General features: G+C 32.7%; 3 protein-coding genes across 3 annotated transcripts; 2 read left to right on the top strand and 1 right to left on the bottom strand.

Moving 5' to 3' along the window:
* The first annotated feature begins 1,286 nt into the window (after positions 1 to 1,286).
* LOC126665291 (serpin-ZX) lies at positions 1,287 to 3,039 on the top strand. The gene is made up of 2 exons (XM_050358050.2): positions 1,287 to 1,741; positions 1,982 to 3,039. The coding sequence occupies exons 1-2, from the start codon at positions 1,352 to 1,354 to the stop codon at positions 2,765 to 2,767; spliced, it is 1,176 nt and encodes a 391-aa protein (XP_050214007.1). The 5' UTR covers positions 1,287 to 1,351; the 3' UTR covers positions 2,768 to 3,039.
* A 3,632-nt stretch (positions 3,040 to 6,671) lies between these two features.
* Positions 6,672 to 10,842, top strand: LOC126664712 (nucleobase-ascorbate transporter 3). The gene is made up of 14 exons (XM_050357227.2): positions 6,672 to 7,297; positions 7,822 to 7,919; positions 8,020 to 8,196; positions 8,360 to 8,460; positions 8,603 to 8,678; positions 8,768 to 8,824; positions 8,905 to 9,089; positions 9,191 to 9,287; positions 9,387 to 9,473; positions 9,596 to 9,654; positions 9,828 to 9,919; positions 10,003 to 10,080; positions 10,196 to 10,356; positions 10,488 to 10,842. Exons 1-14 carry the CDS (start codon positions 7,132 to 7,134, stop codon positions 10,704 to 10,706), a joined length of 1,653 nt encoding a protein of 550 aa, XP_050213184.1. The 5' UTR covers positions 6,672 to 7,131; the 3' UTR covers positions 10,707 to 10,842.
* Positions 10,843 to 15,924: 5,082 nt separating this feature from the next.
* On the bottom strand, positions 15,925 to 18,934 carry LOC126655119 (protein OSB1, mitochondrial-like). The gene is made up of 4 exons (XM_050349121.2): positions 18,408 to 18,934; positions 18,156 to 18,294; positions 17,941 to 18,055; positions 15,925 to 16,741 (listed from the first exon to the last, which is right to left on the bottom strand). The coding sequence occupies exons 1-4, from the start codon at positions 18,764 to 18,766 to the stop codon at positions 16,221 to 16,223; spliced, it is 1,134 nt and encodes a 377-aa protein (XP_050205078.1). The 5' UTR covers positions 18,767 to 18,934; the 3' UTR covers positions 15,925 to 16,220.

Genomic DNA, 18,934 nt, shown 5'->3' with positions numbered 1-18,934 from the left:
CTACAACATAAGCAATTGCTCATGGTATTGTTAAATTGAATTTTGGGGCCGCTGTCTTTTTTACGCATTTGTATAGAAATTAGAATTGTTGTTGTGATTGCAAAAATGATTCTAATATGATTATAGGCCGATTTGATGCCTATTTTTCTGCATACTTGAGATTCGAATATATGAAAATTTCCGATTTTACGTGAAGCGTTGAATAATGTAATTGTTGACAACATCTGATTCTTGAGAGAGATGTTCTCCATATAACCCAATATATTAATTAAAATCGTTTTGAATTCAGTTTGGAGAATTTATTAAAATATTTGCAGTATATTATCACAGCTTAAGAAATTTGGATTACAACTATTCAAAGGGAATTCAACAAAAAATCTCACGGACTTACTTTAGGAGTTTCTCCTTCATTTTTTTTTAAAAATCTACTCAAGGAGTTAAACATTTGATTATACAATTTATGTAACATAAATAATGTCGAGTTTTACTTCTGTTTACTTTTTTTTTTTTGATATATATTGTATTTGTGATAATGGGAGAAAGAAAGTGCTTGTGGGAGGAATAAATTCTATAATCTTGACAGAATGCTATTGCTACTTATTTTTTATTATTATTATTGTTGTTGTTGTTATTATTTATTATTATTATTATTATTTTTATGATTGTTCGAATTATTTATTAAAATATATTTTTTGTTGATTTTAAATATTATTAATATATAATATATGCAGTTTTTTATTATTTAATTTTATTAAAAGTCATATAAAAAATATAATAATAAAGATATAAAATTATAATATTTGAATAAACTATTTTATCATAAAATATAATTGTATAAATTAAAATTAATAGATTAAACAAGTAATTTGTAAACTTAAAAAAGTATAAAATAATTCTTATGAAGAGTGAAATTCTATATGTAAAGTTAATTGTTCAAAACTCTTAAAAAAATAGATTTATAGAGTTGGGTTTGAGTTAAGTTGGTTAACTCTACAATTAGTTCATTGACCTTTTGAAAACACAAAAAATAATGAAACACTTAATTAACTTTAAAATCTAAGACGCTTTTGTATTTCGAAATACCAAGTGGGCCTAACACATTAAAGCTTCAAGCCCATTCATCAGTAAGCCTCATTTATCAGTAAGCCCATGATCACACTGACTATTGATCCAGCTTCACTCTCACGCAAATCGTTTAATGAAAGACGCGGCTGTCTAAAAGGGCAAATACGCGGTCGTTTGAAATGTACAGGTGTTAGTTAAAGCTAACAGACACGAATAAAGTAAAAAAATCAGATTGTTTCAAGAAAACAGTTATCAAATCATCGACTGCTACAACAGAAAGAAGAAAATGGACCTCCGTGAATCGATCAAGAACCAAACCGACGTCGCTTTGGCTCTAACAAAGCGCGTTCTGCTAACGGAAGCTAAGAGCTGTAACTCAGTGTTTTCACCACAGTCGATTCAGGTGGTGCTTGGGCTTATTGCTGCCGGCTCGAAAGGCGCTACACTTGATCAGTTGCTTTCTTTTCTCAAATCAAAATCAAATTACGAGCTCAATTCGTTTTCTTCGGAGCTTGTTGCCGTGGTTTTCTCCGATGGAAGTGCCGCTGGTGGGCCTCGATTGTCTTTTGCTAATGGAGTTTGGGTTGATAAGGCCCTTTCTCTCAAGCATTCTTTCAAACAGATTGTGGACGATGTTTATAAGGCTGCTTCTAGTAATGTTGATTTCCAGACCAAGGTATTAAACATTTCTTAGCCATGATTTTCTTTTCACTGCTGTAATTCATTAGGATCAAGCTTGTTCTTTACTAATTTTTAGCATCTTTTTAGTAATTTTAGTTAATGTTCTTTTAACATCAATACATTTTAATCATCCAAATTGCTGTCATTTCAAATAACCATAACAATTTTCCTCACTACTAAATACCAAGTTATATGTATTGATGCTAATTGTTGTAACTTTATTATCTTTATGGAGGCTGTTGAAGTGGCTAATGAAGTAAATGCGTGGGCTGAGAAGGAGACTAATGGCCTTATCAAAGAGGTTCTTCCTTCTGGTTATGTTGACAGTTCAACCAGACTCATATTTGCAAATGCACTCTACTTCAAGGGTGTTTGGAATGAAAAATTTGATGCTTCTACTACAAAAGACCATGACTTTTACCTTTCGAATGGAACTTCTCTTCGTGTGCCCTTTATGACTAGCAAGAAGAAGCAATTTGCTCGTGCCTTTGACGGATTTAAAGTCCTTGGTCTTCCTTATGTCCAAGGTGAAGATAAACGCCAATTCTCCATGTACTTGTTCCTTCCTGACGCAAAAGATGGCCTGCCTGCTTTGACTGAGAAAGTGGGTTCTGAATCCGAGTTCTTGGATCAACACATTCCGCGGCAGCAGGTTGAAGTGGGCGATTTCTGGATTCCTAAGTTTAAGATCTCCTTTGGTTTTGAAGCTACCAAAACTCTTAATGGATTAGGACTGGTGCTGCCATTCTCTGGGGAAGGAGATTTGACTGAGATGGTGGAGTCCTCTGTTGGGCAGAACCTATATGTATCAAGCATATTCCATAAATCATTCATTGAAGTAAATGAAGAAGGCACAGAAGCTGCAGCTGCTTCTGCTGGCGTTATAAAATTGAGGAGTCTGGCTGTTTTTGAGAAAATTGACTTTGTAGCTGATCATCCATTCTTGTTCATCATCAGAGAAAACATAACTGGAATGGTCATGTTCATCGGCCATGTGTTGGATCCCTCACAGACCAATTAAGCCTCATGTATTGGAGAACACATGTAAGTAGATCAAGCCTGTTAAGCATAAGACTATATTTAATAACTGATGCTTGGTTTGACGTATTATGCTTTGCTACTCCCTCGGTGCCTTGCTGGATTGTTTAATGCAAGGCGTTGGCTTATGTATAAAAGGTGTTTGCCTTGAATTAGAGATTTCTGTTATTAGTTATCACTAATTCTTCTTTTCAGCAGCAAGAGCTTGATTGTTTGATTTAATAAATTTTATATGATTTTGATGCTATTTTGTAATTACTGGTTCATCCTTCCTAGTACTGTTCTGTTATTTTACATCAGTGAATGTGATTGTGGTTAAGTAGATCAAATTTGAAAGTTGCATATTATATTTAAATTAAAAAAAAATTGATCATGGTTTGAATGCAATTTCACAATGCCCTCCTGGTTGGTCTCTTTTTGAAGTTGAATTGTACTACTCTTTGTTTCGAAGTTTTGTAATTTTGTGCTTGCTGCCAAGTTTCACTTTCCAGCTTGTGATCTATTATTGAATCCTGAGTTGACTAAACTATACGTGACTAAGCCTGCAAGGCACATGCTTCTGATCTGCATTTCAGGTAATACTTTTATATTGTTGTGTTAATAGTATTTATTATTAAATCAAGCTTCAGAAAGAATTCAAAAAATTCTGCCATGGGTTAATTTAAACTTTAAAGCATATTCCGAAGATTTCGATCTTGAGATCATAATACCTAAATAGGGTATTTGAATTGCAACTCTGCTTAATTTGTTGTTAATTTTATTATTGTTAACAGTTTGTTTTTCCTTTTATTTTATTTTTGATGAAATGTTATTTTCCTCCTATTAATCTGCATGTACCATATTGTTTGTTTCCATTACACGACAATAGAAAAAAGGATGTGGAGGTTGTACTTTGGTTGGCCCTTTTGGTTCTGATATATGGGCGGTGCCGACTACACTGCTGCAGGGACCAAATTTATAGAGATTCATATTTTTCATTTTAGGACACAAAATTATTCTTTTCTCTTCACTTAAATGTAACACGTTACTATGGTACTGTATGGAGTATTATTTATTTAGAGCACTTGTCCCCACGCACCGTATGGATCTCCTCACATGCCTGGCGCCAAATTTTAATTCCTTCAACGGTTATATCTGTCTTCTCTAAACTCTTGCATTTGCCAATATGCCCCTGTTTTGTAATTTACATTCTTTATATAGTATTATACCATAGATTCTTATTTTCTGTAAGGTAGAACATAATTTTCATGAACTATTCTTTTCCCAATTATGCCTAATTCGACCGGTGGTTGTAATGGGTTTAGATATGACATTGCCACATTGGCATCATGACCCATCAATGGCTATATAAGTCTATTTCCAGATAAGGGCTAATGTTGCTTTATGGAAAAGTTAATTAGTGTTAAAGTGAGGGAATAATTGCAAAACTATCAATTTGGTATTCGTTTTAGAGTGATCTTATTATCTAATCAAGAATAGATAACATTGTTTAAGTTCATAAATTTTAATTGGTTTGAATTATTATTAAAATATATATGTATACCATGATGGGTATTGAAGCTGAAGCTTCTTTTCCTATATTCTATGAACAAGTTAACCATGTAAAATTGTAAATCATCCATTTATTTAATAACATCCGACATTATTGAATTTGATGAAGTTGTTGAGGTATATTTAATTCTAATTTATTGTTAATTAATATGATATTTATTGATTAGATAATTTGATTTAATAATGTCATATGTTATATATTAAATGAATCATACAATAATGAATTGGGTTTATATAAGATTTTTTTGATTATTGGTGAGACCTTACAGAAACAGCCAAAAGTAGAAGGGTATATGAAATGTAAATAAAGCATGGTCCGTTGATGGAAGGAAAGAAAGCATGGGTGCTTTTTCTTCATATAAAGAAATGACATGGATCCTCCATTCCTATCCCTTTGGTTCACTGCAATCAATGTGGACCAACAAGCAGTGATTACAAAAACCCATTGGCAGATTGAATCGGTCAGCTATTAGATCCCGACGACCTTAAAAATTAAGTTGAACCGGCGGTTAAATTGATAGCCGAATCGGTAGTTAAACCAGTTAAATTGATAGAGATAAGACGTGTTTAAAATTTATATTTTTATATAACTTTCTTTAACCGAATTGATTTTTGAAAGTTCTATCAAAACATATTCTATAGGGCAACGATACAGCTTAAGCATTTTCTCATTCAAAAGGCAATAACAAATTATTCATCAAGTTGAATCTTTTGTTAGTGATGTAATTTGTCAAAATCCTAAAATAAAAAATAAAGCTTGCTGGACCAAGATGGATGACTAAAAAGTTTGAGTAGTATGATATTTTTGGTTTTTGTCTTTTTTAAATTGGGAAATAAAGAGAGAAACTTTAGATTCGGATATGAGAATGTTAGCATTATAAATTTTTGGCATACTATTATTCTTATGGATGTAGGCGGTGTTTGGTTTAGTTTTTCGGTGTAATTTTTATTTTTTATTTTTTTTAAAAACTCCACTTAAACATTTGGTGAAGTTTTTTTAAATTATGTTTAGAGTTTTTTAAACCTCTAAACAGCTGTTGTTGGAAAAGTTCCATTTTAGAGTTTTTTGGCCAACAGCTGATAGCTATTTCAATATTTTTAATTTTTTAAATAAAATTACTCCTACTAAAATATATTATTTTTTTAATATACGATTTTTTTTAAATTATTTACAAATACTCTAATCATTTATAAATTATATAAACTTATTTTATTTATATTAGAACAACTATAAATCAATATTTTTTTTAAAAAAATAAATCATAAAAATATATGAAAAATAACATCTCAACAAGTTTAAATTAAATATTTATTTTTATAAAAAAATAATTGTTAATATTTTTATTAAATATTATATAATATAATATATTTATAATTTAATAAATAAAAATTATACCCTTTAAGATCACTTTACATATAAACAGTAAAAACTAATTAAATTTCACTAAACACATATAGTCTATCAGCTACCAACTAACATCTATCAGTTAACAGCTAACAGTTATCAGAAACAGCTAACAACTACTAGCTGTAAAAAATAGCTAGACCAAACAAGAGTAGTGAAGAGTCGAGTTATATTTTTTACTTTTATATATTCAACTATTTCTCCTCCAATTTATTTTTTTACTTTTATATTTTATATAACTGAAAAGCGAGAGGGAGATAGTTATATTTTAAAACTCAGTAATTTAATTAAATTAATGAGTTTCATATATTTAAATTCGTAATTCTCCGTTGATCACATTTCTTATTGTAATGTTAAAGAGAACATTGATCTCAAATTCTTAAATCGAATTAAGATGTCTCTTATACCTTAGACTATGGATGTGAGAATAGTGATCACATTCAATATAGCAAATCTTTCATGAATGCATGCTTCAAAATCTCAAGTTAAAACAAAGGCATGCTTCAAAATCTACCTAATTTGCATGTACTTCCCATTATACGTAGTCCGACTTAAAAAGAGAATAAGATAGTCATGGTGCATCTTACAAATTTATCAAATAATTTTGTTAATATATTCTTATAACATAATTTGGTCCATTTTTAATTTCCTATTTCATTCATTCATATAAATTTAATGTCCGCCTCATCAAAATTCTGAATTCGCCAAATTCGGTTTGATATTAGACCTAATTGTTTAAAATATTTAATTTTTTCAACTTTTTTCCAAACTTTTAAAATTATCATACTACTATTATTTTGGAACGGAGGGAATACTAACTAGTGAATGAAGATTAAAATAGTTGAGTATGATGAGATGTCCGCAAAAAGAAGAGCAAAAGGTTTACGAGTGAACAAATGCAAGGTCCTGGAAAGAACTCTGTGCCCACGCGTTCTGCTACTACCTATACGTTATCGTAAATGTATTTAATTATGATTATTGTCACTATTAGTATTAATATTATGCAACACGACAACCTTAACGCACTTCTAAACTCCTTTTCTATCTCTTCACTCTCTCCCTTTCTTCATTAAAATACCAACACTTTCTCCACCCTCTCATAATCCATTTTGTTTAATCATTTCTCTGGTGGCAGTATTTTCTAAATTAACTATCTTTTCAACTTTTTGCTGATTTACTCATTTCTTTATGATATTCTCATTCTCTACTTTTTATTTGTTCTGGGTTGGATCATTTGAGTGCCACTAGTTCTTGTTCTCTGTCGGTTGTTGATAGTTTCAAGAGTTGTTTTGATTTACATATAGACAAAAGTAGTGTCTTTTTTAGTTGAGTTTATCTACACAAATATAAGGGGGCAGTGAAGAGTCCACTCACTGACAGCACAAAATTTAATGGGGGAAACAACCCACAACCACGACCACAACCACCAGCCACCTCCACCACAGACGGTGGCGCCACCGCTACCTCCATCTCTTGCAGTTTCAAGAGGACCCACTTGGACTCCAGCTGAGCAACTCCAGCAACTTCAGTTCTGCATCCATTCTAATCCTTCTTGGCGTAATTCTCTCTCTCTCCAACTGTTCTTTGTGATTTTTCTCCTTTTTATGGCTTAATTTATAAATTAGTTCTATTTTATTTTTTTATTAATTTGTTGATTTGGCTATATGATCCTGACATAAAGGCAAAAGAAAGCTGATGAAGTGGATTCTGTATTTGAAAGGAGGACGCTTTAGTTAAAGCATAAAAATATTCTAGTTTATCCAAAGTTCTAATCTTTTTGTTAAAAATGAGATGATTGATCTAATACTCTGCTTATCTGAAATTTTTATGGTACTTATACGCTGGATTCTGATTCTCTTTTACATTTTGGTACTTTTTTGGTATTGGTTTATTTAGATCCTGTACCTGATTTAATACTACTTCCATCCTACACTGAATCTCTGTATATTTTTTTTTTAAAGATGCAGCTTTTTGACATCTACAAGTTGAATCATTGTCTTTCAAAGAATGTACACATGGTTCTTTAAATTTGATATATTGTTAGGTAATTGATTCTTGATTCTGGACATTGAATTTTGCAGCTGAAACTGCTTTACTGGCTTTTCAACACTATATTGTGATGCTTGGAACTATCGTATTAATTGCTAGTAATCTTGTACCTCGAATGGGCGGGGACCATGTAAGTGTTGTTTAACCATCAGAATAATTATAAGTTACTGATAGATTCATGGACCACAGAGTGTTGGTTTTCTTTTTTAATTTGGTATTGCTGTGAACAGGGTGATAAAGCTCGTGTGATTCAAACATTGCTCTTTATGGCGGCGTTGAATACACTGATTCAGACATTCATTGGATCAAGGCTTCCCACTGTGATGAGTGCATCAGTTGCATTCACCATACCGGTGTTGTCAATCATCAAGGATTTGTCCGATGAATCATTTGCAGATGAGCACGATGTACGTAGTAGTAGTTAAAATGAGATATAACTAATTCGTTCCTGCAATTTTTTTCCAGCTGTAGCAGTAAATGTAAGCTTGGTTTGACCGAACCGGACCAGCTTTTTATAATTATACCAGCTTTGTTCGATGGTAATCATCTGAAAATTGCTATACATTGCAGAGATTTATCCACACTATGAGAACCATTCAAGGATCACTGATCGTCTCTTCCTTTGTCAACATCATTCTTGGCTTTAGTTTTACATGGGGCCATTTGACTAGGTAACTTTTGTCTTCGAGTCCCTTTTTTTAATCTTTTACTTAATTTTACTCCTGGGAGTTATCATCATGCTCTAGGCTTGAATATTGGTTCTTATTTTTTCTGCAAGGGAAAGATCCTTAAATTTAACCTTAATCTTCTCAGGTTCTTCAGTCCCATCGTTATAGTACCAGTTGTTTCTGTGGTGGGACTTGGCCTATTCATGAGAGGCTTCCCACTGGTAATTTGATTTTCGCAGTTTTAGGTTTCGGCTCTCTTGATTATAAATGACAAGAATCAATCAGTCTTAGCATTACGTATTATGTGCAGCTTGCCAACTGTGTGGAAATTGGGCTGCCTATGCTGATTTTATTAGTCATATGCCAGGTAGTTCATCTTGAAATGTCAATGTCGCTACAAAACTTGTACTTAATGCCAGGGTAACAAAATCTTCTATTTGCATGTAGTATCTGAAACATCTCCACCCAAGGACCCGGCCTGTACTTGAGAGGTTTGGCTTACTCCTTTGTCTGGCAATTGTATGGGCTTTTGCTGCTATTCTCACTGTTGCCGGTGCTTACAACAATGTCGGACAACAAACTAAAGTTAGTTGCCGCACAGATCGATCCTTTCTTATCTCATCTGCTCCATGGTATTGTCCAAACGATCTCTCTCTGCTGGCTACATTTAGTTGATATACCCTATTGATTTCATTCATAATTTGTGTAACACGTTATTTGATTCTTTTTCAAGGGTTAGAGTCCCGTATCCTTTTCAGTGGGGTGCTCCCATATTTAGAGCAAGCCATGTCTTTGGAATGATGGGAGCAGCACTTGTCTCATCTGCAGAGGTTCAGCCAACAACTTAGAGAATTCTTATGTTCCATATGCAATTTAAAACTTTTTAACTAACTGCTCATTCCTAATCGCTTGATAAATGTTTGATTCAGTCCACTGGAGCATACTTTGCTGCAGCTAGGCTTTCAGGTGCTACGCACCCTCCAGCGCATGTTCTCTCTCGAAGCATTGGTCTACAGGTGAAATTTCTGATTGCTGTGCACTTCTTTTCCAAAAAGTCACCCAACGATGACTGAAGTCCTGATAACATTTTCCTATCTTAAAATTTGAATATATAAGATTGTGCTTTTTGAGAATGTAGGGTATTGGAATGCTGCTTGAAGGACTTTTTGGGGCTGCTGTTGGCAATACTGTATCTATGTAAGGAACCAATGCTTGAGCCTATTTTCTGATTCTATCCAGATTAAATATTTGATCATAAGTTTCTGTATCAATCGAGCAATGCTGGTGTCAGAAAATAATGACAATTGATAGTTGCTATGCTAATTAGATGTGGACATGTGGTTTATTGAATTATCGTGATGTTATTGCAGTGAAAATGTTGGCCTTCTTGGACTAACACACATTGGCAGCCGAAGAGTGGTGCAGATATCAACTGCTTTCATGATCTTTTTCTCCATATTTGGTTTGTTTCTCCCATAATATATTCAACTCATGTTTCTAACTACGTCTGAATTTGTGAATTATCTTCCTGTTGCATCTTTCCAGGGAAGTTTGGTGCCTTTTTTGCTTCTATTCCTCTGCCGATTTTTGCTGCCATGTACTGTGTTTTATTCGGCATAGTAGGTGAGTGATTCTGTCATCATTCTGGAGGTTCAAATTTGTTTGGTGTATGTATCTAATTTGAATGTTGATAGTAATTTTCTCGTCGTGAATTCGTTTTCTATATTATTGTCCACAGCTGCTATTGGGATTTCATTCATACAGTTCTCTAACAATAACTCAATGAGAAACCACTACATCTTGGGCTTGTCTTTGTTCCTTGGGATATCAATACCTCAGTATTTTGCAAGTACCACCACCATGGATGGACATGGACCAGTTAGAACAGATGGTGGATGGGTAAGTTGCTTAAAAGAACATGCTTTTTTTATTTTATTTTGAGTAAAAAATGCAGCCTATGAAAAGCTGGATGGTGCAAGTTTATTCAAATGGTATCAAGTTGATTTGATGTATACTTCGTACATTTGCAGTTCAATGACATATTGAACGCGATATTCTCATCACCTCCAACGGTGGCAATGATTGTCGGGACGGTACTTGATAACACGCTTGATGCAAGGCAGACGACGACCGACAGAGGAATTCCATGGTGGAAACCTTTCCAGCACCGGAAGGGGGATGTTAGAACAGAGGAGTTTTACAGTATGCCTATCCGGTTTCATGAGTGGTTACCTTCTAGGTTTCTGTGAATACAGTTGACCTACTTGTATAGTAGCTATACACGACTAGCAAATTTCATGTTAGTTTGCTTGATGATGAGGCCTGTTCTTTTATAAGTTGTTGGACATAAAAGCTTTCAGGTAAAATATTTATTTTGGTTAGGCAGTCAGTTGTTGACATTTTTGCTTTTCTTCAGTCTTTAACTTGATAGAGAATTTGTTTAGTAATCAGGTTGAGCATCAGATTAGTTTGCCTTTTAAACATGAACGTAGAAGTAATTAAATCTATTTGAGAAGTGAAAACCTCAGTAAGAATCCTAAATTAAAATCAAAATGTTTCTGATCTCAATGTACTTGTAGTCCGTTGAATAACATCTATTTAATACATTAAAGTTGGACTCAAATCACTGTAGCAGGAACAGTGTTTTTGGTTTCCAACAATCTATTTAATTTTTAATTATATTACAATCATGCCATTAAAGGTATATTTTATAAATTTGAAAATCATGCACATACATTATTGTTTTAAACTAAATAAAGCTTTTATAATTCAATAAAAAAATTAAAATTTTAATAACCCATCCATTTTTACTTTTATTATTGCCGTAAATAATATCACTAATTAGTAAAACGCTTAATACCTTAAAACTCCCACCTTTTAACCCATTATCGATCCTATTCCGTCTTTGAAAAATCACGAATTTTATCCTATTTCGTATTTTAGCATTTCAAGTGTATTTTAAATTTTAAATTTTAAATTTGAAATATTTTTTTACTTTAACGGAAATCATTCAAATAACTTAGTCTGACGATAAAATTAGATTTTTTTGCATTTAAAAAAGTATGAATAAGTCTTTAATCATTAAAAACTAACTAAAAACCATAATTAAATTAAATTTTATTTAAATTTTTGAATTAGTTTAACTAAATTGAAAAAATTAAAACATACACAATTAATATAGTAAGACATGAAATTTTTATTATTTTTTGTTTCAAATGAAAAAGACGTCAATTAAATATTTTAGGGTGTAACTGAAACACGACAATACGATAGGATAAAATTGGTGATTTTTCAACGTCAAGATAAATTCGAAAAAGGAATAAAAAGTCAAAGAGATTTTTAAGGCATTAACCCTTAGTGTAATTATATTTCTCCTCCCATTCCATTCTTCATCTTCTTCGTTCTAATGTTTGTTTGTCGAGTATTTATCGCAAGTGTTGGTTATGCCGTGTCCTGTTTACAACAAGCTAATAGCATATATGATAGGAAATCTTTTAATTATTACTTAATCTTTTTACTATCAACTTTTGCACATTGCTAACGCATCATTGGTTTATTGCACGAATGACATGACGCAACGGTTGCATGCAATAATTTTTTTTCTGTCTATATGTCTTTTTTTTTTCTATAATTTGTTTGCTTAAATGTTAAAGAAAAAGATAAAATTGAATGGAGATATAAACCTGGGTCGTATTATTTTGTTTATTCCATTTTCTGGTAATTATCATGTCACAAATTTCTTTATTGGTTATAGTTTTATGTTAGATTTTTATATAGATTTTCACCATTTATTTGCAACTGCTGGTCAGTCTGATTCAGTCAAACCATATACAAAATTGGTATCGTTGATTCACAACGTTTTAATCAGATCCTTTGAATTTGTGAGGGCTTGATCTTCATCTTTCTTTTAACAGATTCGAATGATGGCGAGTTTATCAATTCAACAGCAATAACAACAATTTTAAGAGATGTTAAACAAAAAAGGGAGAAAAAATGAAATATTGATGTAAATAAAGAGAGTCATTGAACTTAAAGGACTGAACCAATCTGATACCGCATACGAATCATTCTAATTTTTAATTTTTGAATTTTCACTAAACATTTTACATTATGAGTTTAAGATATTAATTAAATCAATAATTCAGTTTGACAATTTAATTATTTTGGTTACTTTGATCTGTTTAATTTAATTAATGATATTAAATTTCAATTTAGTTTATTATAATATTTGTAATTATATATCCAAACACTGGAGATCTAAGTAATAATAAGAGATACAGAAGAGACAAAGAAGATGTTGAATAATTGGTGAAACTATATATATTTTATTGGCATATAATAGAAGTCATGATGTCTGGATAACAAGTTTAACTTGAAAGGAAGGATCCAATTAATGCAATAAAATTAATGTAAATCTCCATGAATCGACATATAAACATAAAGATGACAAATAGAAAAAAGAATTTTTGAAATTTTAAAGGGATCAAGGAGATACAAACATGTTCTAAAGCAAAAACATTAGACGAGACATTAATGGTCTATCACCAAGACTTTAACGTTTTGTTTTAATTGATATACTTATAATTATTAATATTTATATTTATATATTCATTGAAAAATTTAGATTTATGTTAAAAAAATTAGATATTGATTTTTTTTTAATTAATACATTTAAAGATAGATAATTATTATAGTTCCTTATTTATTGTAGTTATTTTAGTTTAAAAATAATTAATCCTGAAGCATCGCGAGGGTTATGTACTAGTTATAAATTATAATGTGAATTAGAGATGCACATAGCTTAAGTAGTTGAGCTATTTGCTTTGCAGTCTTCATTTTCTTTTATGATAATCTCAAAAGAGTAAGCCATCACCACACAAGAGACTCAACTGATGATTTTGATACAAGTGAAAATGATCACAACTATGATTATCGATAAATCACCAAAACGGATTTGAGCTCCGGGGTACCTGCATACACCAAAAGTAGAGGTCAGAAAGAACGCCGGAGGGGGATCTCCGGGCGTTCACTCCGACGCTCAAGTCAGGTATTTTTTGTAGGGAAAAGAAGTGAGAAAAGAAAGAGTAATCTTGAGTGAGTAAAAAGAAGTACCTTAGGGTTTTCCCATAGTATGACTTATATAGCCCATGTCTGTTGGTTCTTTTTCCCATGTTAAGTAGGTCTCGTGTTATATCCCGGTGTTTGTATCTCGGAATCTCGGTGTTACCCTATTAAGTAGGTCCTGTGTTATATCTCAGTATTTGTATTTCGGAATCTAGGTGCGAACACCGGAGAGTAAGTCATGTTATCATCGTGGTGATGCTAGGTACGGTTTATTCATATCTTGATATGGGTATCTCGAAATTTAGGATCTTTGAAAGGTACATGTTTTTGTATCTCGTCCAACGGTATCTCGGTTACCGATCTGGCATAGCTAAAGGCTCGGTTAGTTGGACTTAGTGTCCTCTCATTTTGTCGAGGTTGCTTCGCCCCTATGATCATATATTATCCATACGTTATCAATAATCATTTAAAAAAATTAACAAGTGTTTTATTTAAATTTAAGTTTCATAAAAATATTTACCATAAGTATTTTCTTCAAATTGAAAGACTAATAAAAATTATCTATTAATAACAATTTTTAAATATTAAATAAATATTTTATCAAAATTGTGTACTCATAAGAGTGCTCTCGTGAACAAGTACTCTATTCTCTAAACCAGATGTTTGCCTGCACTATCAATGGATAAGCCATCGAAAAATGCTTGTTTAGATTGGTTGAGTTTAAACCATTAGATTATGATGGAGTTTGGACAGGGAGAATTCCTTCAAAGGACGTGACAGATCACCAAAAACAAAAATATGCCCCATAAATTGCGTTGGGTTAGAAAGCAACCTAAATGAAGTTATGCATTGACTATAAAATTCATTTGTTCATATTCCTTTAATCGTGCCAGTGATTCTCTCTTTCAGTTGACAGTCCGTTTCGAGCAATCCAATTCAAATTTAAGTCTTCGACTGGTAACTTCTACAGTTGATACACTGAGTAACATCACGCCCACCAATCCCTACGATACGAGCATTGTTTTATAAATCAAACTAGTGGTCAAACCAGTACAACCACCGACAGCCAGTAAAATAGAATATATAATAAGTCTAGATATATAAAATTTTAATACATACATAAAAAGACCCCACTACCAAATGATATGAAAACTATAATTAGTAAATAAAGAACCTGATGATTACGGTTCAACTAATTCGATTTCGTTTTTTGCAGTTTCTTTTACTTCAAAGAGATAAAACCATATTCTGATTTTTAAGGGAAGAACCAAACCAATGTCTATTCTCCAGTCGAACTGGTCAAATCGGCCAGTCTAGTTTGATTTTTACAACACTGCTTGCAAATATAAGCTAGTCACCCTTGGCTCAACATAATAATAAAAAAACTTAACCCATTAACCCAAACCCACTTAATCATTTTCCACGTGGTAATGCTAACAGTAACTGAATACACGCGTATAAATTCCGTTCAAAAAAAGACCTATTAAATCAAATCCGTAAAATACATGGACCTGATGTATACAAAATTTTAAAAATGACCAAATAAACAAAACAGTACAGAGGCCTCAAAATATGTTTGGCCATAAAAAATGGTGGATACCAAACAAGTAGTTGACATACCGTAACATAAGAAAATACACTCACATGATGACCCAACGCATTTTCAATGGCGGAGCAGCATACAAGAAACATAATAAAATCCTTTATAAGTAATACTTTTCCTATCCCAAATTGATAGGCAGGACAAAAAAATGCATTAAAAATTACTAGTTTTTCTACATAAAATGAATTCATTTTTAAAAAAGATACCATAATTGTCACTGTTTAATTAAGTAGTAATTTGTGTCTCTTAATGACTTCTATTTTGTCTTCAATGCATTACATTATTCAAAAGTGTATGCAAATAACAAACGAAATTATAAGAATACTCTCATTTTAATGAGGGGTTATAATATGATTGGCTTAGTCCACGGATGACGTGGTAGACTGAGTCTACATAAGAATTTCTAACTAATGAAATTATATGACATTTAATTACTTCAAATAATGCCTATTAATTTGGAATCGAATGGAAGGAATAGCTTGCTTTGAACATACCTATATAGGATAGAGATTCCCTCAATTTCATTTCAACTTGAGGGGCAAGTTCAATGAATCTACACCATTCATTACCAAATAAATGGTGGAGATAAAAAGGTACAATTTTAATTAAATTAATCTACACCATTCATTTCATAATAAATTGTGTACATAGTGAAAATGACCCCCTCAAGTTGAAATGAACTTAAGGGAATCCTAATCCATCTATATATTATGCACATTACGGGACAGACCAAAACTTGATCTGAACTAGATTCTTATAATTTTAACACAATAGCAACCACATTGAAAAAGAGTAACAGGTATCTGGAATTCTCACACGACCTTGATTTCTATAATGTTTTGCTGTACAAGCATGTGGGTTCATGAAGAACGAGTGGAGGGAACAACTTACCCTCATAGAAGCACAGCTTTGTATTCTTATTCCATCATACATGGCCCAATTGAATTCTTGCTCATTATCGGTGTTCTATGTACATCAATGCACAGATATTTGTGGGTCTACCCTTCACAGTCAGGAAACTGTAAGTGAAATATGGGAATATTGTATTAAACAAACACGCAGCAGCGAGTATAGTTGTATAACTCCATAATAGTTCCTAACCATCAAATACCCATTTGGATAGCTGAGACTCAGAATCTACATATTTTCCTATGTATTGTTCGGCCATTGCAGAATCAAGAATTTGAAGCTGTCTTTTGACCCATGCTGGATCATCCGGATGTATCCAAAGAGCTTCTCCAGTATCTTTGTGTTTAAAATCTGGTAACCGCGAGTGTTTCTTATTCTTCCTAGCATCCCACCATTCATGTGGGTTGCTGAAAAGGACTTGCCATAAGTGATAGCGGTTCTTGTACAATTTTGTGTCAGTTTCACTTGCACCATTAGCTTGCCTTTGTTTGGCTATTTCTATGTCCAGTGATTGCAGTTGTCTTCTGACCCATGGCGGATCATCTGGTCTCAACCATAGTTTTTCACCATTGTACTTGTGCATAAAATCTGGCGAGTCAGAATTTTGTTTTCTTTTCCTCCTATCCCACCACTCACTTGGCTTGCAGAAGAATAGTTGCCACAAGAGAAGGTGGCTTTCGTACCTTCCCAATTCCATGCCTGATTCATCTGTATTTGTAGCAAGATAAAGTACGTAGATAAGAATAAAAGAACAGGAAAAATAGAGACGCATACAGGCAAAGGCAGCAAGAAAGCATTTAGCTTCTGTTACTAATATGAAAAGGAATTAAAGAAACCATTTCAATGATTCTCAGAATCTCAGAATGACCAATTTGGATTAATTTCTAAGAATCGATTATACAATTAGGCAAAACAATAGTTATTAAAGGCGAAAGGCAAGCCGAGGCAGCAATGGCTCATATGGCCCGAGGCGGTCGCCTTTTGGGAAAAAGGCGACGAAAGAAAAAATTGTGTAATAAAATATATAGAGAGTACCATTATCATAAACCCAATACATTTTAAAAGTTTTTAAAACATTAATTTAAAACTTAAATGTACCATAATCATATTTTAAAATTCTAAATTTAAAAAGCTAGTAGTCATCATCATATTCTTCTTCTTCAACAAATTTTCCACCATCACTTTTGATAGCTGTTCCGTTGAAGAAGACAAAGTCTTGATCACGTGAAGAAGAAAATATGTTTTGAAGAAGAAAATACATCTTGAAGATAAAGAGCAACTGACTGCTCTGTTTTGTTTTCTATTCTTGCTCAAAACGTGCGTTTTAATAGAGTTAATATTTTAAATATTGTTTGGTTAGTAATATTAGATTGATGGCCTATTTTTAGAGTAATAAAACACATTAAGCAGCCACTAGGGAAATTATTAGGGTTTAGTTTCTGAAAAAAGAAAAGTAAGAAAGGCCTGATTAACCCTGAGGCGCACCTCGCCTCATGGATGTTGCCCACCTCTCAGCGGGTGAGGCCCCTCGGCCATCGCATGAGAGGTTTGTTGCCTGAGGAGCGCCTTTAACAACTATACCAATTTCTCTATACTTCATACAACAAAATGTTACAACACATCTAACAGGTATAGCTTTTTAAGGTAAAATTTTACATGGTATTAAGCAAACCCTGATATTACACAATATGATTACTATAATTATCTTCCTAGAAAGCTGGAATTTCATCATAAGTCAGCAAAACAAAATCGAACAAACCATACATAAGCGGTCCAATCAACCAAATCTAAACTTAGCTGTTTGTTAGTTGACATGCAAACTATTTCTTAGCTCAAATAGTAGCTTCATCAAAAGACATGCCAGACTTTAAAACAAGCTTCAACAAGCTATGAAAATGTATACATACCTCCAGATTTCGATTCATCTATGTATTTGCTGGCCTCTGATGGTAATTCCTCTGCTTTTTTAAATATTGGGCGTTGTTTAAGTTCTGCAACATAACAGAATTCTTCCACAATAACCTACAGAAATGCATAAAATCATTGATAACATCACTTAATTCCAGTATACACTTATCAAAATTTTAGAAAAAATAAAGTCAATGAGAAAATAGGTGTGCACCTTGTAAATCAATGTGAGTTGTCCGTTCTCGTTACCCTTCTCAAAACACCCTAAACGACCTGAAACATATATATAATCGTTTTGTTTCAAATGTTGCACCCCAATTTTTGCCATATCATCCCACATCTCCATAAGCATCCTGTACTTCACATATATTATTAAAAAATTGATACGGCAGAAAACATAAATTAAAAAGAAAAAAACTATTAAGTACCAGAATAACTAAATAAATGAAGTTCAATTGAATTTAACCTAATCATGCGATTAGGGTTGCTAGGGTTCTCCACTTTGAAGTAAGTAAAACCCCCAAAGCGATCATCTTTTGTATTGTAAATCAATAGTGGCCGATCGACGCGCCCAATAAAGCTGACATTATTATAAAGCTCTGGTTTACATCTCATAGTGGTAGGACGCTGACGGCGCAGAATTTGACGGTAAACGGCGCTTCCTTTTCCGCCTTTACCATCTTCTGATTCGTCTTCATCGGTAAAAAAATTAGGTAACTTAGGGTTTACAGCTAATTGTGAGGAGAAATAATTGAATCTTTGAATTGAAAATCGGGGTATGCTTTTAACCAGGGATCCAATACGGTGCAAGTATGCTTTGCTCATGCATTCAAACTGTGTGTGACTAGTAGTAATCAGAGAACACGGGTTTGTTATTTTTGGGGATTTTTCTGAGTAGGTTTTTCTGGCGGGAACTGAAGAGAAATCTGTCGCATAATAATAAGGGCTTTTCAAACTACCCTAAAACATACATAAATACCAGCGAGACCCATT

The sequence above is a fragment of the Mercurialis annua genome, linkage group LG1-X (genome assembly GCF_937616625.2).
Source record: "Mercurialis annua linkage group LG1-X, ddMerAnnu1.2, whole genome shotgun sequence".
NCBI lineage: Eukaryota > Viridiplantae > Streptophyta > Magnoliopsida > Malpighiales > Euphorbiaceae > Mercurialis > Mercurialis annua.
This window is presented reverse-complemented; position numbering and strand designations above follow the sequence as displayed.